We start from the raw sequence: 22,952 nt of genomic DNA on the forward strand, positions 1-22,952 counted from the left end.
CATATTGAGCGCTTTTTCCAGTCGCTTGGTCGGTACTACTACTTGCTTTTACTTATTGTATTATGCGTTGCATATGTTTTTACCACGTTAAGTAGACTTAAATACTTTTTACGTTTTGTTAGAATGCTTTTTCTAACAAAAATTAAGGTTTTAATCATTGACCAAAATTGTCAATTTTCATGACTTTTTTGACTATTTTTTCTGATAAAAATAGCAATTATAGAGATAAAATTATGAAAATTTCAGGATTTGCAGGAAATTTTATGCACATTTAGAAAATATAAGCCTCCAATGCGCAATGGTTTAAATGCTTTATTATTTATTAAATCAAAATTACATTACCATAGAAACGCCTTTTGATTTTTAGGACTTCAACAATATTTTTATGTTTTTTTTTTATTTTCTGCAAAACTGTATGGAAATTTGGAAAAATATAAACGGGATTAACCATTTTAGAAGAAGCACAAATTAAAATGAAGAATGGATTTTTCTCAAAATGCCAATAATAAAAAAGTTATTGCTCTTGTAAAGACATACTGTATATGAATAAAAAATATATTAGGATAAAGGTGACCAATAAAACAACTATTTTTATTTTCTATATATATATGTATATATATTTACTCCTATATGAGCAGTGTAAGTATCACAAATTAGTTTTAAAAGATTGTGTGTTAACAATGACGAACAAAAATTAAAAGAACCATTTGTCAGTTCATTAGTTAAAGCTGTTGAAATTACTTAGGAGGTAGCAGATAACAATGTCATATTTTAACATTAAATATAAACAAAAATTTTTTTAACAATAATTTATAAGTTTACAAGCAATATTATTTTGGTAAGAAAATAAAAAAATGGATTTTATTAGTTTCTTTTAAAAATAACAAGATTGAGGACAATGAAAAGTAATTTGGTCCCTCCACTAAAAAACGAAATGGTATATATATTTTTTTATTTTTTTTTCGTAACAATAATATCAAACTAAACGGAAAATGCATTGTAAACTTACAATCTTTAATTCAAATATTGTAAACCACAGTTAAACTAGTTTATACATTTAATCATTACATTAATCTTTAATTTCTTAACAAAGATCAAGGGAATAGAATAATTATTGCTCTTGATTCTAGAACGAATAAGTTAAATCTAATTAAAATTATTCCAAAAGCAGAATTGTGCAATGCAAATTATCTATAGATTTAGAATTATTTCAGAGTATTACAAAAATATTAGCGAGTTTTCACAAATTTGCTTTTGGGGTTTATTTTTTATTTTTAATTTTATTGCGTAATCCCAACCCGATTTTTACTTGTACAGTGCATTCTAATATCTTTTGCCATAAAACTATAAGGCCTAAAAGTTTAATGGTAAGCTTGCTTTGGATATTAAACAATTAAATGAGTAAGGTATGGAAGAAGATTAATATGGTATTTTTGTAAAATATTAATAAATTATTTTAAGCTACCCTACTTCTATAGATTTATTTAAGCTTTCAAAATAATGAGTCAAAATAAAATGGGAGGTAATTATAAACTAGGCAGTATATTAGGTATGTATTGACTTCGAAATATACAGGGTGTTTCAACAAACGTGAGGAATCTCCCCACGAGAGACGGCACATGTTTTTTGAAACACCCTGGAGTTGTTTAAATTTTAGTTCAATTATTAATCCTTAATAAAATATTATCCAAATAAAACCTATTTTTTGTACGTTTTTGAGCTAGAATATTATACCAAGTAAAAGAACAAATAGTTTTATGCACTTGTAATCATCTGCATCTAAATACCTATACTCCGGCAGTCAAAATTTATATTTAAATATTTTGAGCACCAGTGTTGTGGAGGGCATACAATAATAAAGGCATACACACATTTTTGTACTTATTAATTAAACCATTGTGCGGGCATCAAGATAACTTCGATATCTCTAAAATTGGAGCTCAGCTATATATTACCTTCTTTTATCATAGATTTAATTTTACAGTATATTATTTTATTTTAGTTTATAGTTTTACTGTGGTCTATATAAATGTAAGAATATATTTACACTGTTATTTTTCGGGTCATCCATTAACTCAAATGCCTACACCTAATATAAATTTATGTTTCCTATGACCTGTTATACCTAACTAATATTAATTAACATATTCTGTTAATTTGTTTGGGAAATAGCACATCTAAGTTCCTTTATTAAAGTGACTAAGTTGTGAAAATTTTACGTGCTCAAACTTCCATGTACAAAACAGCTTTTGTAGTATACAATTTTGTATTTTATTTATAAGTGCCGTATAATCTAAAAAAAAATGATGTCAGAGTAGGTCTTGAACTTGCCATTTCAAAGCCCACTACGACGTTTTTTTTTATTTTATAGTATGTTTTTAATTATTTCCATTCATGTCATAGATAGAGATTTAGGCATAATAGATGTTTTTATGTACAGAATATCACAATATATTATAAGTTGTATTGTTAAATGGTTTTTAGTATTAATACGAATAGGAAGGAGATGGACCACATCATAAAAATGGTAGGTTTGTGTTAATGGATGGCTCTGAGCTGTTACCTCTTTAGCTTGTACCTTAATTCTAGAAAAAATATTACAAACGCTAACTTTTTTGACGAGTAGAAGGCAAAAGGTCAAACATCCAAATGTCATCCACCAATTGGTGAAATTTAACACGGATTCTATGCAAGAGTCCAAACTTAACATCGTCGTTAGCTTGGGTCTATCAGTTTTTGACTACTATGCTAACATATTTCTGACAGAACTATTTCTTCTTAGCTCTTTTCATATGAGCAAGTAGAAAAATATTTTTTTGTCAGATTATTTAGGAAAAATCATTTTCAAATCGACCCAAGGCTGTATAGTATTTGGATTGTTGCATATTACAACATAATTTTATTAGTAAACTTTCAACAGTATTTTTAATATTGCAACAATTATTTTAGAGACAATCTAGTATGTACATTATGTATTTGGTGTCCCTCTCGAAGAATTTCTCTTGAATGGCTAAATTTAGACAACACTTTAAGTTCATTGTTTAGATGAGGTGCAGCACGATTTTGCTATAATTTAAAATTCACTTAGTGGATCACAATGAGCGCTCAATTAAACGTTTTCAGAATTTGAGTATTAACAAATTTATTAAACTAGAAATTTAAAATAATAAAATTAGTCTTTAAATGCGTACTTTAGATATATCTGTGGTTAAAAGATCAGAACTGTTAAGTTACAATCAGTAAACATTACAGTCAGTAAAAATCATATAAGCTGATATTTTTGAAAGTGGTATAAGTCCAATTTAAAAAACAATGAGTTAATAGTAATTTCAGTAAGATATACAGGGTCAAGCAATAGTGCGTTGGGCATGTGTAGCTCCTAGAATAAAGAACTTGAAAATTTTGTTTAAATGCAAACCTAAAGTATGTACGAGGATATATTTCAGGAAAATATTTTTGCTTCTATAGGGTGGCTCAAAAAAGTGTGAGTGGATCGGGATGATTTTTTTTAAATGGAACACCCTGTATATTATAGCATTTTTGGTTTCCTTTCACATCACTTTACATGATCCAAACATATGAGTAAATATATTTCAATATTTTCACAGATAATAATAAATAAATAAAAAATATATATTTTTCAACCTTTCTTAAAAAAATAATAATACAAGAAGTGTCCTGAAATCAAAACCATATTAGGTATTTACTTTGAATGGTCAAAACTTACTTTGCTATAAATATGGAAATCGTAAATCATACAGGATGTTCAAAATTCTACGCCAAACTTTCTGAAATATAAAATTATTTTTCTTCGTTTTTTTTAAATGGAACACTTTGTATATTTTTTATATGATGGAGAATAAAAAAATGAACATTTTTTTATGTTTAGAGTATTTCAAAATTGTTAACGGTTTCGCAGATATTCGCGATTTTATTTTTTTTACCCAAAATTTTTCACACTTTGGACACACCATTTGGAGTTAAAAAGTCGTTTATTTTTTGTAAGAATTGTAATATTTATTATTTCATAATAAAATTTAAAAGGTATTTTTAAATTAATTCAAATGCAAAATCTTAAATATCTCGATACATGGAAAAATGGACTTATACCACTTTCAAAAATAACAGCTCATATGTAAGATAAATTTTAAATAAGTATAATGTGCTATTCTGACCATGTAACGTTAAAAATTAGTGTTCCAAACTGCTTTTTTATCACCAATCACCACTACTGCCAAAAGAAAGGCTCATATTAATATTTATCGTGTACCATCCCACGAATTTCAACAGCGATGTCTTAAGAATTTTTTTCTTGAAACCACAGATATCTTGTCTCGTACGAAATATACTGTTAATTCACAATAAAATAAGCTTTTTCTCTATTAAAATTTAAGAGATCATTGCAGAATTTTGAAATTTCGTTCTTAATTGAATTATAGAAAAATGTTTACTCTTGCCTTTTTATTCATAGCCAGAGCTAAACAAATATCAGACAAAATCGATAAATAAGGTAATTATCGAAATGGAAATGACATTTTAGCCTTTTAATAAAACAGTGACCCTGTTCTTGAAATAACAAGAGAATTGTATGGGGGAGAGCAAAGAATAAGCTTGAGAATTATATAGCATTGCCTTTGTCGTTTATTTCTTTATATCACAGATAAAATATATATACTCTGGAAAACAATTTATGAAACAAAAACTTCATAGAACCTATATATAATTTATTTCTCATTTAACTCTATTAATCTTTAGGATTTAGGAGATCTGAACATGCTATATGCGAAATACTTCTTGAATTCTTAATTGAAATTGCATGTTATCATGATGAGCTGGATACACTTAAAAAAGTTTAAAAAAAGTACTTACTTGTGATAGCAGAACGATTAAAATATATTTGAATCAGATGTACGTATTGTAAAAATTTGCTAAGCTAGTATAGCACAAGCCTTATTAAGTTCTGTCAAAACGTTGATTTAAATGTCCGCTACTGGACCACCAGTGGTCGAGATACTAGTAGTCATCGTTTTACCAATACTCCTAGAAAAAATAACAGTAAGTGTTAAATCGATCTTTGCCTCGTGCCTTACCCTCCAATGGAAACAGAAGTGATGACACCATCAACAAGACTATCTCTGCTAATGTCATCTACCATCGCTACTTTGAAATGGTGTCCAAAACTGGCCAGATCCTCCCTAAATGCCTCACTAGCAGGTGTAATTCCTCCACTGGCAAGCGGAGGAGGAGTTTGATTAGCGCAGCTTTCTCCTATCAACATAATATTTGATTGAGCGACTAAATCAATCTTTAAAACTAATATTATTTTTACCTTCGACATCAATGTCTTCAGCATTTTTTTCTAAAGGAGCAGCCTCTTCGTCATCCGTGTATATTTTGAAGTAAGCAATTGCTAAATATATGACGGAAATTATAAAAGACGGTATAGGAATACACATGGCGTACACCAAGTTCATGTAAACTTGCCACATATCCAGATCGCTGATGACTAGTCCCGGGTCTACTTTGCTGTAGAAGCAGGAGAAATTTGTTCCTATGTTTATGTATGCTTTTAACCATATGGAACAGTTTAACATAGGAGGGTAGCCACAACCTTTTACGTTTGGCATCAGTCTGGCTTCCCGGTAATACCATTCGGAATTGTTACCTTGCAGGCCTGTGCTTGTGTCATCATAATCATAATCGTCCAACAAGGCTTTATCCTTTTTGAAAGGAGACTCGGTATTTTTCATGGTTGTTGGAATGGTGCTATTCCAATAAGTGTTATTTAATAAAATTTTATAGGTAACAAAAATCTGTGTGCAATCGTAAATATCTTTAGTGCACCCTTCTCTACAAGAAGTCCAGCTACAGTTCGAAGCTCCAAGCAGTCTCTGCGTCTTAACGGTGACACAGTAAGCGGGTTCCTCATTGAATTCCATAAAAATAGTGGTGAAGGCCGGGTCAATGACGAAAGGCACGAGAAATAAGAAGGAAAACAGGCTGAAAATGCCCAGCAAGACGAAAAAGGCGGTGATGTAGAACAGTAACTTCTGCTGCCAGGTTTCCGTGATCACATTTTCATCCCCCATGGTCGTCGTATCACAATGATGGTCGATCCAGGAGCTACGAAGCCCAACATCTGCGAGCGACTAGCGCGAGCGGCCAAGCCAGCTCACACTCGCGTTCACACTCTCAGATCACCGCGGGTCTATGTTTTCTCCTTAATTTTCCACATTATTATTAAACGGGAAATGATAGGGTCTTATTTTTCACTTTTACATCCTACGTTTGAATTCGTTTTTTTCGATTTATCGTCCGTCAGTTAGCAGGGAGCAACGAAACTATTACGAACAACCAGAAGCGTTGTGAATATTTTAGGAGCACGTTATGTGGCGCCGATCGCCAACATGCTTCTCGCGGCCATAATGTTTTGAGCACTGCGGTCCGAATCCTGTTATTTTTTAGGTTATCGATCTTCAACTCCTGCTGACAGTTGTTAAAGCCATCATCACTCCATTTTTAACCGGAAAACCCCTGTACAAAAGTTCTTCAGATTCCATTTAGTTCAGCCAACACTTTTTATCGAGCAGAAAAAGAACGGTAAGCATTTTTTTCTTGCGTCAATTTTATTTCGGGCCACTTTAAGCATTCGTTAGGATATTTTGGAAGGTCCAGGTTGTGCCAGTGTACGCAAAAGCGCGGTGCTATCGATCAGCTTTCCGCAGTGGGTTATCGATTGGAACTGGATACACTGAGGGGAAAGCGCGCACCTTCCCGAGAGCCGACGCAAAGGGCTCTAGACACAACTGACAAATGATCCTTGCTGCAGAAATCTCACCCTCCGAATAATGACTCTTTAAAACCAGTTAACTATGCCGAAAAAGAAGCCCACTCCTGTCGAGGAGCTTCTTATTCCGCCCCAAGATCAACGTATCTGCGGGACGATATGTTTGTGTCAGATGACATTGGTTTTGAGCAGTGTCGCGATAGTGTATTTGACCGTAGCGATTTACGTGCCGTCTACGCGAGCCCTGCAGTCTGGCATATCGGAGCACCCGGTGATGTGCACCACCGTAAGGGCTGTCACGGTCGAGACCTGCGATTGGGGCTCATGTGGCGAGTGGTGTCTTAGCAAAACCTCCGGTTCCTGCATGCAGATCTACGTCAATTTGAGGCAGAACGGTTCCAATCTCCTTTTAGCTAACTGTACAAATATCGCTCAAAAATTTTGCTACGGCAAAGACCAAGAGGTGGCGAAGAAAAATCGTTGCATCGCGGACGAATGCAAAAATCTAACAGGAACCTTCAATTGTACAACAGGAAATTGCATTGATATCACCGACTCCTTTGAATGTGTTTATAGAGAAACCGACCCTCCTTTGAAGTGTTCCGGGCGTAGAGGTAAAATAACTTGCATTGATTTACATGGGTTATATAACTGCAATAGGGGAACGTGTGAGCGGATACGTTCCCCATATAACTGCGACAGGCAATGCGGAGACATTCCTACAAGAAACAAGAATGTAATCATGATGAGCGGCGACGAGGTGTATCTATCACAATGTCAAAGATGCATAGATCTCGATACAGGTAAAGAAGTTTGGAACGAATCAGAAGAGAACATTGTGATGGCCTCGTGCTTGAACGTTGTAAATACCAGCCGAGGTCTCGAAGCAACCGATTGCATCAACGGAACATTATTGGCTAATAACGTATTAGCCGACATGGCAAATTTCACGTATTTAAGCTACCTCAGCGTATTTAACACAGTTATTTTAGATAAAGACAGAAAAGTGGCACCTCCAGAAGTCGACTTGCTAATAGCCAACGACAGCAAGCTCCTGATCAACTTGGAAGGCTGCGTGAATACTTTGCGAGACGAATGCAAAGACTTCTTGAAATTTTATGGTAAAGACGGTACCGATCACAACGCCAGAGCAAGGTTTCCCTGTTTTTACTCGACGGAAAACCCAGAAGTCGTGGTAGCGCGCTTTGACCTGGCCACAACCACCAAGCAGTTCATCATTGCTTCGCTTTTACCGACTACTTTATTTATTGTTTCTTGTCTGACTCTGATATTTTGCCAGCGCACTGTGGTAGTTGGAGATGATGCAAAAATGCGTTTTCAGGGCTGCGTCAAGGCGGAAACGGACTCAGTGATAGAGAAAGCTGCGTCCAGCAACAATATAAACGATAGAGGTGGAGGAAATTCAATAATGGCGCTTTGAGATCAGCAACGTAAGTATCTTTGATGAAATGTTGAAATAACTTGGCTTAGAGCTCAAACGTACTGACGGCCAGGTCGTTGCGATCTGGCCGTTAGTGAGTTCGAGCTCTTAATGGTATTACAACCTGATCGTCAGTGTATTTGAGCCATGTGTGAGCCCTGAGAGTGATTTTTTTTCTTTTTTAGGCGTTCCCCTTTTGCTGGACCGAGACTGATGAAGTCGCTAGGTAGATTGCACCACCGTATTTCCATCTCGAAGGGGAAGGCGTCGATACTTTCGAATTGTTTCACTTGACTTCTGTTATTTTCATTGTTATCGACATCATGGCGAAAGCGAAATCCCTCACGCTTATCAGCATTGCAGAGACCGCTAAATTCTACACCTCTCTCTGTCTGGGAACCACCGCGTTCGTTTCCGTTTTTGCCTTTTTGTTCCTCATTCCTTTCGTCGTCGATCCAGCTATTACGAGTCTCATGGCAGACTTCGATCCCGAGCCGGTCATCTGTGTCGCCACCAGCCACGTCTACGCCGAGGGAATCTCTAATTGTTCGTGGGCTTCTTGCAGGGAGGGCTGTACGCGGGAAGCAACCAGGTGCCATCAGATCTACGTCAATTATTCCAAGATACCTTTCAGGGAGTACAAGAACAGGCAGATTGTGGAGTGGGATTTTGCCTACACGCATTTCTTGATCAACAGCGAGGGCTGCGGGTATCCGCCGTCTGTCAACTGCTCGCAATTTGCTAAACAGTACGGCTTTGGCTCGGCTGGTACGTATTTTCCTTGTTATTATAGTAGAGTCTACCCGGAGATGGTTGTGGCACGATACTCGTGGGATGACACGTTGCGTCATCTCGTACTTTCTTTAGCTATTCCCAATTTACTCTTCGCTGCGTCAGTGGGGATACTAAGCTATTGGTACTGTCCAGGATGTGGTAGGTCATGTCAAAAATACATGCATTACTTTCCTGACGAATAGACCTTAATATTCAATAAGTATTAGTTTGAAATTACTAACTTTGATAAAATTTATATGCTTCTATTGCTTTTGGCATTTAAGACAAAATAATTGCAAGATTGATATGTATCTATGTACGTATGTTACATATCTTTGTATTTCCAGTTTTGCTTGCTTGTTTGAAACACGCTCGTGCCTTTATACTCTTTTGCTTTATTTCAAGCTAATAATTACCATACACATTTACTTTTTCCATTGTCAACTTAAAATTTATGACGCATAATAAAAACCAAGCAATAAAAGTATTATTTGGGTCCTACGTGTAGCTCCTAGGGTTTTTACTTGCTTTTCAAATTAATAAATATTTAAATAAAAAATAAAAAAAGTCCAAATAAGATTTTGCTATTATTTTGTCGAACTTCTTGATATAATTGTTAATAAGAAGTTAAATAAAATTAAGAACTCGAGGTGTAACATTTTGTTTACTAAAGCATATCCTTTGTACAAAAATATGTGTAATAATTTTTCTTTGATCGATCGAATTTGTAAGCAATGATTTCCCTATTATACTGTTTGATATTGTAAAATAACATTTATTTTTCTTTATACTATCAATGTCACTGTAAAATATATTGTTTTAAAACAATACTATATGAGTAATATACATAATTGTATAGCTGTATCTTGTGGGCAAGCAAACTTTTTCTTGCAGTATTTTGTAACTTTTTAGCAATATAGGTTGTGAATCTTTAGGTTTAGATTTTGTTATTCTAATATCTCTATTTCAGTCAATTATGAACTAAATTTGAATTTAATATTTTCGGACGTGCAATATATCAGTTTGTTCGTTCTCCAAAACAACAAATAAAATATCTAGCAATAAAAAAATCTCAAGCCATTACTCAGTATCTGTTACAATGCAAAATATATATTAAAAGTGATCGCAGTTGTTTTTAGAAGATTTATGAGAATTTTATCAAGTTGTTTAATTGTTTATTTAATTCTTTACATACATCTATCTTTCATACATTCTTTAAAACCTTGAAGTTGCGGGATCCTAAACTATAGATAAACTATAAGTGTAAATAATGTTTATTGTTAAACTGTTTGAAAATTTTGCCGAAATATATTGCCTTTTTCTTTTATTGCGTTTTAATTCTCGACCATTCCAAAAATGCAGAAAGAAAATTACCCCCGTACGAGAATAAAAATACATTTATCTTTATATTAACCCTCTTCTACGCCACTGGATAAATACTACAATACAGCTATATTATTTAAATAATTTGAGCAGAAAGCAGGAAAAACTGAATTATAATTAATATAAGGTATAATTTATTAATATAAGGCAATAATCGCAATTACAATTTATTAATTATAAGGTATGATATTACAACTGTCCAAGACAGTTCCCCGATTGTCCTAAAAATAAATTCAATTTTCTTGGAAATTAATAAAGGAATTTTATAAATTCCCAATTATTGAAAATATTTTGGAAATAATGACATCTTTTTATCAAGAGCTGAAATATCTCCACTAATTTTTATCGATTGCCTTTGAAATACGCCCTAAATATGAATAATTTTAAGAAGAAAAAAGTGTTGACTGACAACTGATTAGTAATATAATAATTAAAATTATTTTAATTACAGATTAAGGTTTTTTTTTAAATCAATTTAAGATATCTTTATTAAATTAAGAATATTTATTTTTTATTGCGTTTGATCCAGATACAAAAGCCAGCGCCTGCGCTTGTGTCCATTTCCCAATGATTTTTCAGACATCCTTCAGAGTAAATATAAGAGCCGACGTAAAGAGAATGTAAGTTTTGATTTTTTCCCTTGCGAAGACATTATAGTTTAGTTTTATTACGTTTATAATTTCTTAAAACAATGGGTAGGAGAAATAGATGCAAACCTCGTATGATACCCCAACAAGACAAGCGCATATGCGGCTGTATTTGTTTTTGCCAGCTAGTAGTGGTTCTCAGTTGTGTCTCATTAATTTACCTCACTGTAGCTATTTATATTCCGTCATACAGAGCATTCAACAGTGGATTTGAAGAAGTACCCGTCATGTGCCAAACGATAAATACCAGCATGAATAACAACTGCAGTTGGGCATCTTGCGGCGAGTGGTGCTTAACTAGAACGTCGGGTTTCTGCCCACAAATTCACTCCACGACCAGACAGAACGGAAGTAGCGTGACTTTCTTGAACTGCACCACATTCGCTACTTCAACTTGTCCGCCCATCAGCAAAAACGCCCTGAAGAAATACAACTGCAACAACGGGTCAGAATGCGCCGTGCTAAAAGGCATTTTCAACTGCTCCCTTGGCCACTGTTCCAATCTTTCTCAAATCTACGATTTCAAAAACTGTCACTACAAAGCAGACGGTTTTACCGTCGACAGTGACAAAGACAATGCCAAACTGAGCGGATATTTCGAGTGCAAGGGTTCAAAATGCACCAAAATCAAAAAGCCTTTTACTTGTGATCGTATTTGTAAGCAAAATATTACGACTGACAGAAGGAATCTTTTTATATCCGTCGAGGACAGTTTTCATCAAGCATTTTGCGGTCTTGGAGTCACTGACATGAAAGCAAATGGAAATAAAGACGGGTTTAAAATTGAACCCACTCAATTTTGGGTCAAACAGCCAGGAGAAGTCATGTTAGTTTCCTGCCATGTTGTTCAGTTCAGCGAGAAAAATTCAAGTATATTGTAATGAACCCCAATATATCAAATATTGTAAGATTTTTAAATTAACGTATTCTGATTTTAGTGCGACTGATTGTATCAACGGGACGATATACAACGAAGATATTATCCCTAAGCCTTACGCAACTTTTAGAGAATTCTGGAATTTGACAGGGAAGCACAGTCATGTGGTGGATCCAAAAAACGAATTTTTACCTTCTCAATCTTCTTTAACCATATACAATCATTCTAGGTTGTATATAAACTTAGATGGCTGTGTGAACACTTTAAAAGGTGAATGTTATAACTTCCTCCTCACTCATGGAAGAGACGGAAAAAATCAGACAGCAGCCAGTCGTTTCCCATGCTTTTACAACAAGGTATATTGCTTTTGTTAAGTTTTTATAGGATGAAAAATCATTTTTTACTTATTTTAGAATAACTCCTTTATGGTTATAACAAGGTACGATCTGAAAAGGACTTGGAGAGAACTTATAATCGCCGTAAGCATTCCATCCATTTTGTTTGTAGTCTCTTTTATAACTCTTTGCGGTATAATGCAATCAGTAAGAGTTGACGACGATACTAAGATGAGATGCAAATACTGTTTTGGAAGTTCCTTTAACAGTAAAGCTGATTTAACAGAAATGATCAGCAGATACGAGGTTTTCTCTCCTGAATCTGATGAGCCGAATTTTCGCTCTTCTAGTCCAGAAATTAGCTAACAAGATTACTAGCTAAGGGTTTTAGTTAGCTTAAAATGAGTTAACTAACAAAAAACCGTGTGACGAAAATAAGCGACGTTAAATTGGTTCAAACAGGGGTCTAGAAGTAAATCATTTCAACGGGCTCTGTGACGTTGTTTTTTTTCGATCTTATGGATATGAATTATTGATATATTGCTGCTTCTGTTATAAATTATAAAATTGAATGAAGGCAAGCTAGATTGATTAATTAAAAAAATGTCAAAACTGGAATACAAAATTGCCAAAGGAAAAAAAATATTTTTTTGTGAAAAAAACGTTTAAAATTTTATCTTTTTCGATAAAAATATTTTCAACTAAGATTTAAAATTATATATTTATTCAAATCGTTTTTTTTATATAAAAAATGCACAACTCAATGAAAATATAGACTGAGAATATCCACATCTAAATCTAACTTGCATTTTTTTGCTGGCTGCATGTTCATAACCAGTGCCTAAAGAACTTATTTATATAAAAAAATAAGTGAACTTATACTCACCTTATTAACTATATGTATTATACTCTAAAACAAGTAATAATATTTTTGAACATTTTAAAAAATGTTATTGGAATAGTAGCTAATAAAAAGATATCTTATGAAACAATAATGTTTAGAAAGATTCAGAGTCGGATTTAGCCCGACTATTTTTTTTAAATGCTCTTATTTTTCTGATTTTTAAATCTAATACATTAGGACAGATGCATGAACTGTTTTTATGCTTCCTCGATGTATATTTTTTTGTGTAATCTCACGGTTTGAGGTACTCCATGTGAACTTCTGTGCTATTTTATTTGTTGAATTCGGCTCTGAATAGACTTAATACATGTATAGGTTGCTTTAAAGTGTTCGATGTTCGGCAAAATAAAAATGATATACTGAAAGGTTCGGAATCTGCAGGTGTACAATCACCTGATATATGTGTACTTATTTATATATATATGCTTTATTTGATGTGCCTTTTGAAACACTAACGAACCACGTGTCATAAACTATAATATATTGCAAGAATAACCTAACTTATGAAACATTGATTGACTCAAGCCTTATATATTCATTCAGGTATGATCAGGGACACGAGAAAACCGAATTTCAGTGACTTCCTTATTCGAAATTTATACAGGGTTGTTCACCACATACGACACGGAGTATTGTAGCTAAACGATGAGATTTTTACAAATTGTAAGTTTTGGGTTCGATGAAGGACTATTAGAGGTACAATTTAAAAATAATTTTACAAAATACAGAGTGTCCCAAATAAGTAAAAAATATCAAAGTTGTATTTTTTTAAATGGAACACCCTGTATATTATTACATTTTTAGTTTCTACGATTAAAATAAAGGTAAATTTGATTAAGATTTATTATACTTAAACCTTACCGTTTTTGAAATATTATAAATTTTAAGGCTTCATTTCTCCAAGGGTATCAAAGTTTTTAATACTAAATATTGACTGAAGTTTATTTACTGATCAGTTATTGTGTTGCAATAATAAAAATAATACTACCTTATACAGAGTGTCTAAAAATTTATTTTAAATAATTATTAGCTTCAAACGGCAATAACTTGTTTAATTTAAATGGAACACCCTGTATATTTTACGAGAATCAGATGCACAATTTAATTGTCTATCCAATTATATTATACCATTTTTTACCTATTTAAGTTTCCGTAGAAAATGCATTTTATTGTAATTTAGAACTTATTTATCAGTATACCCATGGACTATTGACATTTTAGATTATTTTTAAAGATGTACCAAATTTTTAAAGAGTACAGGTACTAATATTGTCGATATAATTCGTTTATTTCATTAAAAAATAAAAAAAAACTGTTTAAATATTTGTTAAAGAGGACCAATTAATATGATTCCAGTTTTCAAACTACATTAACTGACTGTTTGCATTGATTAATAATAATTGCTCCAAATACTAAAAAACTGAATTTTGTATGGGCATTAGACTGTGTGATAAAAAGTAACACCTTAAAAATTATATTTCATTTTTTAATAAATGCTTATTTATGTGAACTTTAATTTGATAACTTATTATTATATTGATTTCTGACTCAAATCCACATTTATTTATAATAATTTATTAACATACACAATTAAGTATGTATTTAATTAGTATATGGGCGGAAATAATGGTGTTATATTTTTTAATTAATGGTATACTCTTTTATAAAGATTTAAATAGTTTTCTTTTTGCATACAAATGGGCTAGTAATATTATCGTTTTGCTAAAAACGATAATATTACTAGTCTGTACATTTTGTACATTTGTTGCTTTAAAAACAATCTAAAATGTCAATATTCCATGGATATATTGATAAACGAGGTCTAAATTATAAAAAATGCATTTTCTACGAAAACTTGACGGATAGGTAAAAAATGGTATAATACAATTTGATAGACAATTTAATTGTGCATCTGATTCTCCTAAAATATACAGGGCATTCCATTTAAATTAAAGAAGTTATTGCCGTTTGAAGCTAATAATTATTTAAAATAAATATTTAGACACTCTGTATAAGGTAGTAATATTTTATTATTGCAACACAATGATCGATCAATAAATAAACTTCATTAAATATTTAGTATTAAAAACATTGATACCCTTGGAGAAATGAAGCTTTAAAATTTTTACTGCAATTTCACAAAATTGAAAATATTTCAAAAACGGTAAGGTTTAAGTATAATAAACCTTAATCAAATTTACCTTTATTTTAATCGTAGAAACTAAAAATGTAATAATATACAGGGTGTTCCATTTAAAAAAATACAACTTTGATATTTTTTGTTTATTTGGGACACTCTGTATCTTGTAAAAATATTTTTAAATTGTAGCTCTAATAGTCCTTCAACGAACCCCAAACTTACAATTTGTAAAAATCTCATCGTTTAGCTACAATACTCTGTGTCGTATGTGGTGAACAACCCTGTATATACCGATCAAATTCATTTTAGATTCCATTTCACACAGTTAAAAAATTAGAACATGATTAGATCACTTGAAAATGTATTTTTTGAGATGTTAATATAGTATTTTTATTCCTATATACCTGAATTGAACTATTAAATTTGTAAGAATTGATGTAATAGTCTGTAAAATATTTTAAGATGCTCATTTTATGTAATAATATAGTTTAATAACATTATTCACAATATAATTTCAGGTTAGAAAAAATATGTTGATTTGTATTTAACTGGGACCAAAATATTAACGAAAATAATCAAGTCTATAAACAATTAAAATACAGCTCTTTTAAGAAATGTAATACCAAAAGAATATTGAAACAAAATTATTGTGAATAGTGTTAGAATAATTTATTTTTTTAACAAAAATTTAAATTTTCTATTATTTAGATCTATATGAGCTCATTAGTTGTAATTGATAATTATACATGGGTTTTGGAATTTTAAATATATTAATAATTTGATTTTACTCTTATTATATATTTTTAAGATTTTTTTTTAGTATTTTAATTGTAAAATTTGAAATATACAAATTAAAGGACTTTAAGCGTATTAAAAAAATGTTTTTTTTCTTCTAAGAATAAGGGGGTAAATGAAACATCAATAATTTCTTTATACAGTTTATTGCTTGGCTTTTTACATTAATCTAGTTTTAAAATAATACTGACTGATAGTGGTAAATATGGCTTCCAACATGTCTTTGTATAGATTTTTTTTAATATTATCTCTACGAAACATCTCAAAGTTGTATCGCAATAATCTATTACAGTTGCCTCTATTTCTGCAAAACCTTAAACAGTTAACCATGTCTTAATTTTCTTTTAAAATTTTTATTTGCGTACATCTATTGTTCTCCTATTCAAGTATCTACACAAAATACAAAAAAAGATCTGGATCTAAGCGTATAATATATGATAAAACCAAAAAAGTCACAGCAATCTACTTTAGGGCATTGACAGATACAGGGATCAATCGCTTTCTAATGAGATTCATCAATGCCAATCCAAATTAAAAAAAAAATATTAATAATAAACCAAAAGCTAAGATTCGCAGCCATCAGGAACTTCTCGAATCATTCTTAACATATTTTGTTTTTTCAAAAAATAAGTAAGAAACAGAGAAACTCTAAATTTATATCTTTTATTAGTGATTTATTTTTATTTGGTTTTTAAGATGATATGTCAATAAAAAAAGTAATTCCAGGCTGGAAATCTTAGCTTTTGAGATTTTATTAAAAGAGCATATTCATTTATGAAACTAAGAAAGGGTTCCTAAATATATCGTGAGGTATTTTTACGTAAAACTATATATATACAAGGTAAGTCGTTTCACAGTAAACATTCGAAGCAAAATAAAAAAAAATATCTTATAAATATGCATGTTGCTTGGAATGTTTACTTGCGACAATAATAAATAGTAAAAATAAATAAAAAGATGAAGGATGCACAAATGTGTGTGTTGCTAGTATTCAGTCAGGTGTTTCATTTGATATTTTCACGTTTATTTAAACAGATTGTTTCTCATTTGCTAACAAACTATTAGACGTAGCTGTAGGTAGCTGATCTTCCCAATCGTGATGAGTAGACGACTCTATAGGGTAATCTTCCTCGTTAAAAATATCATCTGGAGATGTCGTCGACGTCATAGGAGTCATCGTTGTCGTTGTAGTGGTCTCCTGAACTACATCAACCTAGTTTTCGTACAATATTTGGTCAGTTTGAGTTCAGGTAGGAATTAGCTACTAACAAACATTTGCAAGCGTGTTATTATATACTCCAGACTAATCAAAAATACACTTGTCAAAAATACAGCTATCAAAATTTCGAAAAAGCTAGAAGAAAAACCATGCAAAAATATAATAAACTAGAGAACAAAGAACTGAAGTACAGTATTATTTTGGACATTCTTTGGTATCTAAACATGGGCGCCGGAAGAATGAAATTTAGGGGGGGGGGGCAAGGTAAAAATGAATAAAAAATTGACATTTTTGGTAATTATTGGGAAAACTGGAAATCGTCCGATTTTCACCAAAATTGGTACCTATACACCCTATTTTGAAGTCGTAGATTACGAATCTGAACTTTTTTCTTGGCGGTCTCTTACCGTTTTTCAGAAAAACGGAAAATAATTTCAATATCGAATTTTTCTTAATTTCTCATATTTTTAAGGTTTTCTAGCACATATTTTATTAGGTATTCCATAATCAATAATGTTTTTCCTATATTCTGTTACTGTTTTAACCAATTCTATGCATAATAGAGGAAAATTTGCTAAAATAAATTTGTAAACAATCTGAAAATGTTAGATTATAGCTTTTTTCGGGTTCTTGTTATTACCGATTCTGAACCGTCCAAGAACTCTGCAGCGCATGCGCAAATGAAATAATGTCTTCATATTTCCTTCTGCGCATACGCATCACAGTTCTAGGACGGTTATGTGTTTCTGGCATTTAAAGCAACGTTGCCAATGCTAAACCTAAATTTAGCGTGTTTTTTCGCTCATTCTGGAATTACGAAAGGCGGTCGCCAGAAGAACGGCTCCTTTCCATAACTGCTATTTTACCAACGAGATCTGACTATTTCGAAAGAGTTTTGATTGCATTGGTTACAACTTCCATGCAGAGGGTGTTAATCTTTTGTTATTATTTATTAGATTAACTAAAAAAGATTAACCCCTCCGCAAAGAAGTTAAACCAATGCAATCAAAACTCTTCCGCGTAATTTTGTGGATATAGGTGTATATTTAACTATTGTCGATCTCATAATAGGTAATTTATTTAAAAACTCCTAATCACCCGAAAAAATAGAAGATATGGCAACGTTGTAAATTTTAAAAATTTCTAGATTAGGTCTAGAATATATTTGTCTCTCTTATTACATAGGAGAGAGAAAGAAGGATATATCAAATGTGAAACTTCCATCTGGTCTCAATTTTCTTTGCTATTTTGTTAAGAAAAGTTTTTCAGTAAAATGTTGGACACTTTTCTATCCCCAATCAAGTGTGGCTTTTAGATAAACTATAATATAATGAAAATATAGTGAAATTATTACTTTATAGGGCCGAAATAAAAAAAATTCAATGTTGAAATAATTTTCCGTTTTTCTGAAAAACGGTAAGAGACCGCCAAGAAAAAAATAGATTCGTAATCTACGACCTCAAAATAGTGTGTATACCAATTTTGGTGAAAATCGGACGATTTCCAGTTTTCCCAATAATTACCACATTTTTTATTATTTTACAGGTAACACCTAACAATTTCATAATAATGATTATTTTTTTTATAGATGGATGTAAGAAGATAGCTTTTATTTTTATTGTTTCAGTGATCCAGGGGGGGGGCAAATGCCCCCTCTTGCCCCCCCTGTCCGACGCCCATGTATCTAAATCTATTGTAAAAAGTCTTCCTAGAATTATAAAATCTTTTTTCTCCAGAATATAGAACAAGGTTTAATATAGCTTCTAACTAGAGATGAGCAAAACTGCGATTGCGATTTTAGTATTTAAATATTGTACTAGGCATTATATTCAAAGTATCATTTTCTATCGAATAAATTAAAAAAAATTGGAGGGTGCCATTTAAAAATCAAAAGTTATAGTCATTTCCGGTGAAACAGGAAGTGATCGAAACCAATTGAATACTATAATTTCGTTTAATTTATGTCATATGCTTACATATCAAATCTCGTTTTTTTAACAGAAAAAATAAAAAAGTTATAGAAGCGAACCACTCTTGAAAAACACCCGGTATATTATGATCTTGGCCATAGAAAATAAAAATAGGTACCTTCTCTATAAATAAATAAAATCAGAGAAAAAAAGCAATCGCAGTTTAGTATAAAATGCTTCAATGAACCACAAAAATACATTCGCAACAAAATCGCAACTCCTAAAAAGTTAAACTCGCAGATAGAAGGTTATCACGGTTCTAGTTTACAAAATCACAAATCGCAACTATAGTAATAAAGTAATATTGGTTTCCTAAATTGAAATTTGGATTTTAAAATTTCTGCCATTGAACTGCATTTTGCGATTTGTTGCTCATCTCTACTTATTTACTTTAACTTACAACCACTTTAAAATACGCAGCAAAAAGCTAGAACCAAAATGATCAAAGCAGTCTATTAAAAAATCTAACTAAAACTACAAAATCATAAATTCAGTTAGTGTAGTCTGTGTTGAAGCAGTCAGTTCTGCCTAGTTTTGTTAATAAAATTAAACTTAATATCCGTAATGTGTTTATCACAAAAAATTCTAAGAATGCCTTTGTAAAACTGTAAGAGAACATACCTATTTGCCAGTAATATATTTTAATCTTGAGCTGTGTTAATTGAAGTCGAAAAAATACGAAATTTATGTCAGTGAAAGTTAATTAAAATGATACAATATTATTGGCCAATAGTTTGTTACTTATAAACTAAGTGGTGTTCAAAAATTAACTAATGTCATGAAGTATATAGGGGGGTGGGGGGTTGGGGGGGTTAACGATTAAATTGACTAGTATAAATTTTCTAATTTCTACAAAATTCTAACGAAATTCACTTTAATTGGATGGATAGACCTTCGTGTTGTGGCATTTCATATTTTAAATATCACAGCTAAAGTTAAGTTTGCCAAAGTTAAAAATAAAAAACAGCTATTTTAACATTGAGTGTATGAGTTGAGATTGTATTGAGTAACAGGTTAATACACATCTACTCGATTTCGGTTCCAAGGCCTTGTTGATTATAAACAATAACATTTTTGGAATATTTTAATAATTTACTTTTCCAAAAAAATCCACTCCAAAAAAATATTGCAAAAGGAATCCAAAAAAAATGATAGAAAAAATGGTTATTGATTAATCCAGGCCAGAAGGAAATAGAGACTTTTAGCTTTAGAGTTTTTTTTATAAAAGTAGTAAAAGGATTTCGTTAGAGTTTCAATAAAATTGTTAATACGAATTTAGGAATTTTTCCTAGATCATATTAAGTAACTCTGGTTTAGTTGCCATAGGATTTTTAATATAAATATGTAATATAGAAATTTGGGATAAAGTTGTTTAATAAAAAAAAACAGTTAACTTTTCAAGGGGTATATTGAGAGAGAGAGAGACAGTGACCATCGAGAACAGAAAAGGCCTAGAGATTTACGTGTGAGGTCATGATTGTGGGCGATAGACTATACAGGGTGTCCCAGAAATAAGTGCGAGTATTTTAAGGGCTTTTAGATTTCGATAAAAGATACATATTTTCTCTTTATCGTTTTTCAAATAAGTCCAAAATAACGGAGTTATTTTACTTTGAACATTTTTAAAAAAATTATTTTTTGCTAAAATTTTGAGAACCCCTGGATCTTTTCTGGATTTTCTTTCTTGTAAATTTAATCTAATACCTATGTGCCATATTATCAAGAAATTATGATTTTTAACTAAAAACTAAAAAAATTTCCAAAAATTTTTTTTTTCGCGAAAAAAACCTACTTGCACTTATTTCTGGGACACCCTGTATAACCTCTTTCGAGGAGAAATATTGTGCGAAATGTTAATTAATATGATCTAGGGTTTTATTAAACTGCAAACATCATAGAAAAAAAAAACTACTGAATAGAGCCATTCCATAAAAAAAACATTCCGAAAGAATTCAACTATTGACAACCTGATCCAGTCTTTTCCTCTGCTTATTATTAAGGGTTTTCTTCTTCTTCTTCTTCTTTTTATTCTTATTTTTCTTATCACCTAGTAACGACTTCGCATTAAGATTGTTTTTCGCTCTCAGTTTGTTAGCAAGTGTTGTTAAGTTTCTTTGGCACTCCGTATTGTCTGTTGTCGCGTTCGAACTGTTCACACTTAAGCTAGTCACTGTAGTGTTCGCAACTTCACACTTTTGTCCCGAGTTGTCGCCCTTCTTGGGCTCGTTGTCGTTGTCGTCGTCAAGTTTTCGTTTTTTTTTCTTTTTTTTCTTCTTCTTCCGACACCGAGGAGGGTCTGTGGGCTGTTGGTGGCGCGGCGCACTGGGCGGACACTTCTGGTGGTTGTGGTGACGAATCGGATGGTCGTGCATCACGGGTCGCGTCAACACGCGCGTGTAAGAGTCTAGTTTGCCGAGCTGCTGGCGAGCCTTGACCATCACTTTTCGGGGCTGGCCGCGTCGATTCAGGGCGAGGTAGAATGTCCGCCGATCGTTTGAGTATTTGTTCGACCAGTACTTGTTGTAGTTCGTCCTTTCCATGGTCTCGTTAAAGATACATTCATCTTTAAAATCAAGCTGAAAGTATACAAACACTTAAGAACTTATACAATATCAACATACGTACCGGGTGAGTCTCAAAAGTGGCTCACCCCCTATAACTTTTTTATTTTTTCAGATAAACAAACGAGATTTGGTATGTTAGTATATGACATAAATTAGGATTGACTGACGGGTTCAATTGTTTTCGGTCACTTCCTGTTTCACCGGCAATGACTACAAATTTTGATTTTTAAATGGCACCCTCGGTATTTTTTTACTTTATTTGATAGAAAATGACATATCATATGTCAACTTTTGACTTTTTCGCTTAATAAAAAATTCTATTTTAAATTTCAATCTAGAGTGCCATGGCTATGTTAAAAACACTAATTTTTAATCAAGAAGCCTTAGAAAAATATATTTGATCGTCTAATGTTTTTAGTGTTTTATCCTGGCTGGTTAAAAGATGCCCAAATCGCGTATATTTACTCATATCTCAATTTTTTCAAATTAAACGAGAGTGGCTCAGTAGAATATTTGGGAAAAGCATTTTTTTACGAATAATTTGATACCACACACTTGGTATTTCGACTCAAATTGTCTTTATGAACCACATGTTACAATTTCAAATAAACCATATTCGAAAACGTCAAAAGTTGACATATGATATGTTATTCTATTCAAAGTGTCATTTTCTATCGAATAAAGTAGAAAAATACCGAGGGTGCCATTTAAAATTAAAATCTGTAGTCATTTCCGGTGAAACAGGAAGTGACCGAAAACAATTGAATACGTCAATCAATCTTAATTTATGCCATATACTAACATACCAAATCTCGTTTTTTTATCTGACAAAATAAAAAAGTTATAGGGGTGAGCCATTTTTGAGACACACCCGGTATACAGCCTTAATTTAATATAGCTTCTAACTACTAATTTTAGTGAAGCTATGCTTATTAACTAATTAAAAGGCGTAGAATAGGGAAATATAGCCCTTTTTAGCCTTACGAGTACGGCACTATATAGGGTGATTCACGGAGATGGCACATTAGACGTTTATGGAGAAACGGTGATCATGTTTTGTCAATTTTACCCATGTTTTATTTTTTATCTCGAAAACTATTAGAGATTGGTATAGGT

At 32.0% G+C, this 22,952-nt stretch overlaps 4 protein-coding genes across 7 annotated transcripts in view; 2 read left to right on the forward strand and 2 right to left on the reverse strand.

The window, feature by feature from the left end:
• Nucleotides 1-637: 637 nt before the first annotated feature.
• LOC115887121 (protein tipE) lies at nt 638-6,691 on the reverse strand. Of its 3 annotated transcripts, none has more exons than XR_004051011.1 (4): nt 5,330-6,691; nt 5,091-5,268; nt 4,870-5,040; nt 638-3,010 (listed from the first exon to the last, which is right to left on the reverse strand). XR_004051011.1 is itself a non-coding variant. In XM_030906451.1 (3 exons), the coding sequence occupies exons 1-3, from the start codon at nt 6,087-6,089 to the stop codon at nt 4,977-4,979; spliced, it is 1,002 nt and encodes a 333-aa protein (XP_030762311.1). In that variant the 5' UTR covers nt 6,090-6,691; the 3' UTR covers nt 3,870-4,976. The 3 variants fall into 3 exon arrangements, 1 of the variants encoding a protein (XP_030762311.1); XR_004051010.1 differs by having other exon boundaries at nt 638-3,066; XM_030906451.1 differs by lacking the exon at nt 638-3,010 and having other exon boundaries at nt 3,870-5,040.
• Nucleotides 6,692-6,813: 122 nt separating this feature from the next.
• On the forward strand, nt 6,814-8,549 carry LOC115887120. Its single transcript, XM_030906450.1, has 2 exons — nt 6,814-8,238; nt 8,414-8,549. Exon 1 carries the CDS (start codon nt 6,873-6,875, stop codon nt 8,226-8,228), a length of 1,356 nt encoding a protein of 451 aa, XP_030762310.1. The 5' UTR covers nt 6,814-6,872; the 3' UTR covers nt 8,229-8,238; nt 8,414-8,549.
• A 2,423-nt stretch (nt 8,550-10,972) lies between these two features.
• On the forward strand, nt 10,973-12,868 carry LOC115887177. Its single transcript, XM_030906524.1, has 3 exons — nt 10,973-11,909; nt 11,971-12,265; nt 12,323-12,868. Exons 1-3 carry the CDS (start codon nt 11,077-11,079, stop codon nt 12,608-12,610), a joined length of 1,416 nt encoding a protein of 471 aa, XP_030762384.1. The 5' UTR covers nt 10,973-11,076; the 3' UTR covers nt 12,611-12,868.
• A 3,342-nt stretch (nt 12,869-16,210) lies between these two features.
• Nucleotides 16,211-22,952, reverse strand: part of LOC115887111 (fibroblast growth factor 23-like) — a 77,666-nt gene continuing 70,924 nt past the window's right edge. For both annotated transcript variants that reach the window (XM_030906436.1, XM_030906437.1), the window contains 2 exons: nt 21,240-21,848; nt 16,211-17,296 (listed from right to left, as the gene is read on the reverse strand). In XM_030906436.1, coding sequence (XP_030762296.1) covers nt 17,111-17,296; nt 21,240-21,848 — 795 coding nt within the window. In that variant the 3' untranslated portion in view covers nt 16,211-17,110. The remainder of the gene's footprint in view (nt 17,297-21,239; nt 21,849-22,952) is intronic.

Source organism: Sitophilus oryzae, unplaced genomic scaffold, assembly GCF_002938485.1.
Source record: "Sitophilus oryzae breed Bouriz unplaced genomic scaffold, Soryzae_2.0 scaffold_552_pilon_pilon, whole genome shotgun sequence".
Taxonomy (NCBI): domain Eukaryota; kingdom Metazoa; phylum Arthropoda; class Insecta; order Coleoptera; family Curculionidae; genus Sitophilus; species Sitophilus oryzae.